General features: G+C 35.4%; 1 protein-coding gene across 1 annotated transcript; it reads left to right on the forward strand.

Annotated features, from left to right (window-relative positions):
- Nucleotides 1–447: 447 nt before the first annotated feature.
- LOC143568812 (uncharacterized) lies at nucleotides 448–2,398 on the forward strand. Its single transcript, XM_077054869.1, has 9 exons — nucleotides 448–719; nucleotides 793–859; nucleotides 959–987; nucleotides 1,059–1,267; nucleotides 1,337–1,455; nucleotides 1,530–1,625; nucleotides 1,707–1,782; nucleotides 1,888–2,041; nucleotides 2,162–2,398. The coding sequence occupies exons 1-9, from the start codon at nucleotides 474–476 to the stop codon at nucleotides 2,330–2,332; spliced, it is 1,167 nt and encodes a 388-aa protein (XP_076910984.1). The 5' UTR covers nucleotides 448–473; the 3' UTR covers nucleotides 2,333–2,398.
- The last annotated feature ends 6,877 nt before the right edge of the window (nucleotides 2,399–9,275 follow it).

Here is a 9,275-nt window from a genome sequence, read left to right on the forward strand (position 1 = left end):
CTTTTAAAAAACTTTTATGCACTTAAATTTGTATTTGTTACTTACTTACTTATATAAACTAGATTTTATTAATTTATTACTTGTTAAGGAATTGAAAATTGATTGGTGACACTTCATTGTTCACACTTGATTTGATTTATGATATTTGAATGACACATTCATGTTAATTTATATAGAATCTCAAAGACATGTTCAATTATTTCTTTTTATTTTTGCATATAGGTTTTTGATAAGCAACCAGGCTAGTATTAATCCATTCTCAATGTCACACTTGAGGTTTTTCAACAAGACAAGTAATTTATTTCAACCATATTCATCATAACAATCTTGTGTTGCCATTCTTATGCTGTTTTGCTGTTATGCTAACCTAACCTCCTGCCAATTCATATTAATCCTTTTGATCTTATAAAGATAAACCTTTCTCTATTGTTCGGCTGATCGTTTGAAATTCCCGTTTCCAGCTCGTAAACAAGATGTCACAGGTGTTAATCGAGATATTGGAAGCTCTGCAATTTGCGTGCACATTTTCATTTTGGAGAATGGGTGTTCTCTGGTTATTCGCCGTTATAATTTCCTATTTAAAGCTGCGCGTGCAAAACATTTTCGCTCATAAAAAGTATTCATACCCTCGTTCCGCTGTTTCACCTTTGCCTCCGATGGAACCATCATCATCATCATCAGCATTTCACAGACGCCTACCGATCTGCATCATCACTGGTGTAAGTACATATTTGATTCATTTTTAAATTATTGCATCTAACTTAATAAATGCGTATGTCTCGCTAAATGCAGGCAACATCAGGCTTGGGTGCTGCAGCCGCTTTAGCTCTTTCGAAGGAAGGCTTCTTTGTTGTTCTTGGTATCTTTTCTATTTTATAGATTATAATCGTTAAAGTCTTTAATCAAAGTTAACTAATTAGAGATAATAATTAACTGATATTTCATTGCATACCTGCAGCTGGAAGATCTTCCCATAAGTTAGCAAAGGTATATTGTATGAGCCTTATTATGTCTTGTTTTTCTCAAAAATGTTCGTTTCTTCAACTTCTTTCCACCAGGTTATTTCTGACATCAGAAAGAAGAACAACGAAGCGCATCTAGAAGGTTTTAAGGTTGACTTGTCGTCCTTCTCATCAATAATGAAATTCAAAAACTCGCTTGAAAAGTGGCTTTCGGACTCAAATATGCATCCTTCAGTTCAACTCCTAATTAATAATGCTGGGATACTTGCAACAACGAGTCAACTCACCACCGAAGGTCATGACAGGTAAGTGAACTTACCGTTTTTTTATTAAATCCATTGGTACCATTTCATATAATCTGTTTTTAATGGCAGGATGATGGGGACTAATTACATCGGGCCATTCACACTTACAGAAGTTCTACTCCCACTTCTAAAGAATAGTCCGGTACCTTCGCGTATTGTTAACGTGTCATCTTTTACACATAGAATTGGTGAGTTTATTCAATATTTTAAAATAAAATATTTGACATGCATATAAAGTTTCTTATTATTTAATGATCTCCAGTTTCTAGCTTTCGGGCAGATAAGGAGACTGTTTCTGGAAAGAGGTTTTCAGAATTTAAAAACTACCCTTGTGCAGAGATCTACGAGTACTCCAAATGTAAGAAATTGGTAACATCTTTAAGCTGATTAAATAATGCTAATGACAAATTTACATATTTACCCTTTGTATTTTCTTTAGTGTGTGTATTGCTATTCTCATATGAGCTCCATCGGCAACTTAGCCTCACGAATGGGTCTCAAAAAGTCTCAGTAATGTATGCATTTCCTGCTTTTCTGTTATTATTAGCGTTTGCATACATAATATACATTAAATTCTTATTTTATTTACATTTATTGCATTTTTGTATGGTAAAACAAAGGGCTGTGGACCCCGGAGCAGTAAAAACTCACATCATGCGAGAACTACCATCGTATATTTCACAGGCTGCTTTTGCTGCCCTGTGGTTTTTGGGCTTTTTGAGGTCGCCTCGGGTTGGTGTGTCTTCAACTCTTGATGCTGCTCTTGCCCCGCCAGTAAGCTCTTTTGTCCTATTTTTTCTCTTGGTCGTTTTCATGTACCGATTTGTTAAATAAACTGAATTTGTTACACACGACAAGAGAAATTGATGTTAATGTAAATTTTATCGAGTGCAGGAAGCATCAGGGTTATACTTTTTTGGTGGGGACGGTAGGACTGTCGATTCTTCTGCATTATCTTACAATCTCAAGCTTTCTAGAGAACTTTGGGCTACATCTTGTGATATGTTCCAAGATTCCTTGCGGGTATATAATAAAGATTCTGTTTGTAGTGAGAATGCTTATTGACAATTTGACATACAAAAATGTATTTACTATTTAGAAAAAAAAAACTTGTCTTAGGATAATCAAGTGTGTATAAAGGGGTGTTCATTTTCGGTTTGAACCGACTAAATTGAAAGCCGAATCTGACCAAAACAAAAGAAAAGAGAACCGAACCGAGATTTATTGGCTATATGGTTTAGTATGTAACTGAAACCGAATAACCAATTCGGTTTTTGGTTTACATATTCTGTATTGCAAACCTGCTTTTATAGTATCCTATTTTAGACAAAGTAGCCCAGCCAATAGGCAATAGCCCATGACACATAACTCAAAAGACCACACAGTCGAACACCAAAATACCATATCAGTTTAGACGTTCAGGAAACAGGTTCTCCAAAATAGAATAACCCGAATAAATAGAAAACCGAACCGAATAAACTCATATCTGAAACCCGTATTAGAATAGAAAGCAATTTAAACACATATAAATTCGGCGAAGTGTAAGACATGCACATAAACATGTAAGGCTGAAAATATAATAGAACAACTTAAATACATATTAAAATTTTTAAATGTAAGTACAATGCATGCAAATGTGTGTGCGCGCAACATAAAATATGCAAGTAATTAACAAAAGACACAATTTATTTGACTACTTGACAGCTTTCCTTTTGGTACCATTTCTTTCTTGGAGTTATAAAATGCAACCAGCTACCAATCTTTTTTGGGATCATTTACATATACAAAAGTCATAATATTGGCCATAGAATTATAAAGCACAACCTATGAAAACTAGAAGGCACAATATGTAGATAGAATCAAACTTCAAACTTCAAACTTCAAAAGAGAAAGCTATCTGATTAGCAACAAAAACCGTACCTTTGGTCATCGGAAATAGTGCATTGACGACGAACAAAACCCTGATGGCAGCAATGACAAACATAAACGACCATAGCCTATATGGCCTCTTTCTTTGACCACCAATGAGTTCTGCAATCCATGTGATTTGTGCGTTGTCACACCTTTGGTTTCTAAGTTTAAAAAGGTGTGTGTTTATGTTATGTGATTATCATTTTGTAACAAGTTTGTGTTCTAACACTAAAATCTGTTAAATTTTATGTTACATTGGAGTAAAACGGCTAAACATCCCTTTTGAGGGACTATTTGTGTAATTTGTTCCACGTTTTGAACTACATGGACCACTTATTTTTGAACTACATGGACCACTTATGTAATTTGTTCCACCGCTAAACAACTCTTTTTTTGTATAACAAAGGCGTATTTTAATCCTTTTATGTTAACATAGCATGTTTTATTGAATAGGAACTAGTGTTAGAAACCAAATTTGTTGCAAAACGAAAATCATATAACCCAAACTAGTAACTTTTGAACTTAGATCTAAAAGGTGTGATTAAAGTCAAAGCACATGAAATATATATGTAATTAGCTCACACTTTAATAGAGTTGTGCTTTTTAGTTAAAGATTTAAAATAGGTATAATACATATCATGTGAATCATAATAGCAGAATCATTAAAAGAGTTTAAACTTAGTCACATTAATACATCACAAATTAATACATGTGTTAACTTATACTGTACAAATTTTAGTTTTTACTTGAATGAAAACCTTGATACGATACCTAATAGATTCGTGTTTGAATTTGCAGGTAACTTCCCTATATAACGAAGAATGAACAATTTGTGAAGAAACTGGGAGAAAAAAGTGAAGATTGCTGAAGAGGTAGGTCCCAGCAGAGCCCAGTTGGACCCGCAAGACTTAACTAAAGGGACGTCTGCGCAGAGACCAACTGGATCCGCAGGACCCACCATGCTCAGAGACGTGACGTCCTTACGCGCAGTACGCAAGCTGTTCCCGCAGGAAAAGCCTCCCAATGGTGTACTCTGCCTGTTCCCGCAGCTGCGGATACAAGCCATCAGGGAAGGCTACCTGCGCAGCAAAGCTACACGCACAAGGCACTTAGCTCTCATAATAATTCAGTAATGTCACCTGAAGAAGGAATGAGCAAAGCCGGGAACTCTCCCGCACAAAGCCGGGAGAACTCCCGCCCAAATGAGCCAGTCCGTACGATACTGTAAGATCTTTTGTACTGTACCTGACGAGGTATGGACAAAAGATCTGACCAAAGATACGACAGCTCACTGACAACAGTATGACGAGCAGCACGCTCTTGTACTGTATGTCACTATTAGCCGCTGCCTACTCACCAACCTGTCGGAGGACGTGCATAGCCTGCAGTTGGTGGAACAGGAATAGTACACAGCCGGCCTGGTCACTATCAGCCGCTGCCTACCCACCAACTACCAGCATGGCATGTGCGTAGCCCACAGTTGGCAGAACAGGAACACTATTCAGCCGGCTGTACCTTCTTGGAAACCTACCTTCGGCTATAAATACTCCAACACCTTGGAATGGTATATCATCTTATCATCTCATCTTATCTTATATCTTATACCTGATATCTGCTCTAGTCATTCTCTTAATATACACTTATATTCAAGAGCAATCTAGTCTGATTCTCACGCCGGAGGGTGGTCACAAGGAGGTACCCCTCCCCTTCTCAGTGACGAGCTCACGGTGTCTGTTTTGCAGGTTATCAGAAAAACCATCTTTGCCGGGTCTAACCCCTCGTGGGAAACATCTATTTAACCCCCAGATTATCCGTAATCTGCCCGGGGTCACTTAGTGTTTCTTCAATTGCGTAGTCTGTTGTTCAGATACACGACTAGGAAATTCACAAGCACCTAGGAGTATATGAGTACACGCTTACCTTGAAATCAAATTAACTAGGGCACTAGGCACATGAAGTCTAGAGCGTAAGTTATTGAAAAATCAAATATATCTAATCATAAGTAGATAACCATGTAACTCACCGGGACATTAAGAAAACAACTAGTAAGCAGTATGCAGGACTTCTAGTCACGCAGTCGTGTTTTTCCTTATCGTGCTAAGGACCCTACGAGTTATACACGATACACAACTATGTGATTCTAATTTACATAAGTGAATATGATATTAAAGGCGCCTATATAGATGTTACATAAAAATTTTTGTATAGATTTGTAAACAAACGTTGTAATAGATTGTTCATAGATACTTGTTATGTTATAGTACGTTGTTAAGCAAAGTTTAACCATAATGATCTATTGAGTATGTAAACACTAATCGTTTGGTGGTCAGATTGGCGTCACAAAGATAAACTTAATTTGTTTCATTCAAGATATTAAATATTTGCGAGCTAGTAGGAAAATTCTGAAGAAGCTTGATCGTATTCACGAAATTATCTACTCTGGCGAGTGTCATTCAATTAAAAGTTAACCTTTTAGATATGAGTTCATATCAAAATATAACATGGTTATAAACGAATCGAACGAACACGAACAAGGCCTTGTTCATGTTCGTTTATTAAGGAAATGAATGTGTTTACGAATGGTTCACGAACACAAATAAAATCGGTAGAGTCAAGAGATTGAGACCGAGGTATTCATCAATGTGAATAATGAAATCTTGTAAACGAACAGGAACACTTAATCGAACAAATATTTATGTTCGTGTTCGTTTATTTAAAAAATAAACATTTGTGTTCGTTTGTTTAAAATCTAAACGAACATAACTGAATAAATATGACAAAATGTAAATGAACACAAACAAATATAAAAGAACATAAATAAAAACACTTAGATCAACAATAATTAATAAATATAAAACATTTAAGTAGGTAACTTATTCAAATAATATTTAATTATTTTCTATTAATGCATAAATGGACATACATGTATTAGAGAACATCACCATTAACGGTTTTCCTCCAAATAGTTCATACAAATCTAATATTTAAAATATGTAACTCTCGTTTATATTTAAATAGTTTGAATAGGTTTGATTAGTTTTTATTCTGTCTTTATTATTTCATATTTGTAGCTTGTAACCGATTTCACTTTCTTATATTTATACCTCACTATTATCAATAAAAAAATCAAGTTGGTTTGATAAACTTATTATGGTATCAACGCCTAAAGTGCTCCCATGAGCTCTTTCCGATCCCAACTTCCGGCATCGACTTCCCCCCCCCCCCCCGGCTGAAATTATTAACTTGTTGTCGCCTCAAATTTCTTCATCAAACTTACGTCCACCAATTTCCCTGTGGGACGACGTCAAGTTCTTGCTACTCTCATCGGGTTCGATCTCGACAAATATGTCGACAACTCAATTGAACCTCATTCCCAATTTCTCAACGGCGACGCACTGTTCCGTCAACCCAAGGTTCCCCTCCATCACTAAAATAATTTCCGACAACACAATGTTCCGTCGACCCACTGTTCCTTTCCACCACTAAAATATTTTCCGGTGACGCACTGTTCCATCGGCCCATTCTTCCCTTCCACCACTAAAATATTTACCGGTGACGCACTGTTCCCCTCCACCAATAAAATATTTTATGGCAACGCACTGTTCCATCAGCCCACGGTTCCTTTCCATCCCTAAAATATTCCATAGTCCCTTTTCGGGCGACTCACTCTTCAACAGGTTAATAAACTACTATCCTCTTTCTCATGACAACACAAATTCTTTCTACACCTAAATCATCCTCCCATTCTCCATTTCAACTCCACCAAACCAAACCAAACCAATAACTATTAATTGGTTTCCCTCCAAAGACCTACACACACTACTTTACCAAAATCTTCTTTTCAAGATTGGCCTCCTCTCACGATCGTCCATCTTGCGAGGGGCATATTAGAGAACATCACCATTAACGGTTTCCCTCCAAATAGTTCATACAAATCTAATATTTAAAATATGTAACTCTCGTTTATATTTAAATAGTTTGAATAGGTTTGATTAATTTTTATTTTTTTATTCCATATTTGTAGCTTGTAACCGATTTCATTTTCTTATATTTATACCTCACTATTATCAATAACAAAGTTGGTTTGATAAACTTATTAAAATGAACGAACGAAACATGTGTTCATATTCGTTCGTTTAATTAACTGAACACAAACTTTTTTGTTCATATTCGTTCGTTTATTAAATAAACGGACATAAACGTACTTCCCAATGAATAGTTCACGAACAATTCGCCGAACGTTCGGTTCATTTATAGGCCTGAAAATATACTCAAATGGTGACTATTATCATATAGGAAAAAAAATAAATTAAAACATCATTTTATACAAAAAAAAATATCATTTATAAGTCAAACGTAACCAATTTCAAATATTGGAGATTTGCTAGGCATATCAAGTATAGTATGTTTACGCTAAGGGATACCCCTTGTAGGTTCAAAAACATGAGTGTAAATAAGAAATTACTTACTATCGTAGGTTTGATTGCTAGTATTACTTGCACGAGCTTAGGCCGCCCGAGTGTAAGGAGCATACGCTAATGGATGGTTTGATTGATTCTATTACTTGCTAGAGCTTAGGTTGTGTGTAAGAACATACACTAATGGATGGTTGTACCGTTAGGTGACAACTGGGGGTTGGAGGTGTGGTTAGTTGATTAAGAAAGACAACGGATTAGAGAGTCAAGGGTATGTGAAATCACACGTGATGGTTGTGTGTGTTGTCAGATCCTAGAGATGGTATCATGTGGCTACATGGGTTATGGCCGTCACCTATTGCTAGATGAGAGGGAGAACGAGTGTGAGAATCATCAATGAGAGGAGAGCGAGCTAGCTCGCGGAGGAAAATAGAAATTCGAGAGAGGGAACATGAATGTGAGAGATTGCCTTATAACCCTATTCTTTTCAACTATAATACATCTACCGGACATGTAGTTTTCAATCTCTCATGGTTCTCACAATTGTACTGGCAGTCATCAAATACATCATTTTATATAAATGCTAGTTAGGAACTAAAGTAATTCTTTTTGTTCTTTGATCTATGAAATAAATATGCATATAAATACAGAGCACACAAAAAGAAAGCATCAATCCTCCACATATGGGACCGGTGGCCTAACAAAACTTATTATATATACCATGAAGATATCTAATATAGTAGAATCTTAGATCCTACATTTATGTGGTCAGAAACCATATTGCTTCGTTTGCTTTTCCGCTGATACATATAAATAAAAATAATAAATAATACTAAATGTTTTGAACTTATGAAAGAAAATAATCACGAGTTTAAAGGACCAATCCGTTAACTATGTTATAACAGGATTCAAACTTATGAAGGCACAACAACTCAACTCTGCTGTATGCTTAAAAAACAACCCCCCCCCCCCCCCCTCTCTTTTGTTTCTAGTAAAATACAATTATTATACAAGGCAAGTTAGGGTTCATTTTCATTGTTAAAATCCCACCCAAGCTATTCTTCCTAACAAAACGTCGGTGAGTATGGGATGACAGAGATGAAGACCGTAAGATGGGGTCCACCTCTTTATTTATATAGTCCGTCACATGACTAGCAAATATTGTCATTTAATTCATCAAATAGATGACAGCTAAGTATTAAAAATGAGACACTTTGTCATATAAAAAACAATGAGTGAAAGTAAAATTTTTAAAGGGGTCAATTATAATTTAGCAATATTTAAAGAATAAAAATTTTAATTTAGTCCAAATAAAAATGTAATGTAGCTTTTCTAAAAGATGAAAAGAAGTAGATGCCAATTTTAATGTAATTTGTTTCATCTATTTTTAGCTTACTCTTATTTTTTAAACAATCATGTTAAGACGGTTTTTTTTACTATTTTTTTTAATGATCATATCTATATTGAACCCGTCTCAACATTATCCATACTAGAACATCTAAAAGAAGTGGAACAAGGAACCATGAAGTAGACGTTTTTCAACTAAGGTGACAATAGTCTACTCATAAAGACAAAAAAGTTAATTTGGGATAAAAACAATTTCCAAACATGGTCAAACATATTTCTCAAGAATCCAACACTAGTTTTTAAAAAAATGCATATCATTTGTTTTTACTAGTTTT

This window comes from Bidens hawaiensis, unplaced genomic scaffold (assembly GCF_021521415.1).
Source record: "Bidens hawaiensis isolate Kalapana, Puna unplaced genomic scaffold, B.hawaiensis_p1.1 tig00024231_1, whole genome shotgun sequence".
In the NCBI taxonomy this organism is placed as follows: domain Eukaryota; kingdom Viridiplantae; phylum Streptophyta; class Magnoliopsida; order Asterales; family Asteraceae; genus Bidens; species Bidens hawaiensis.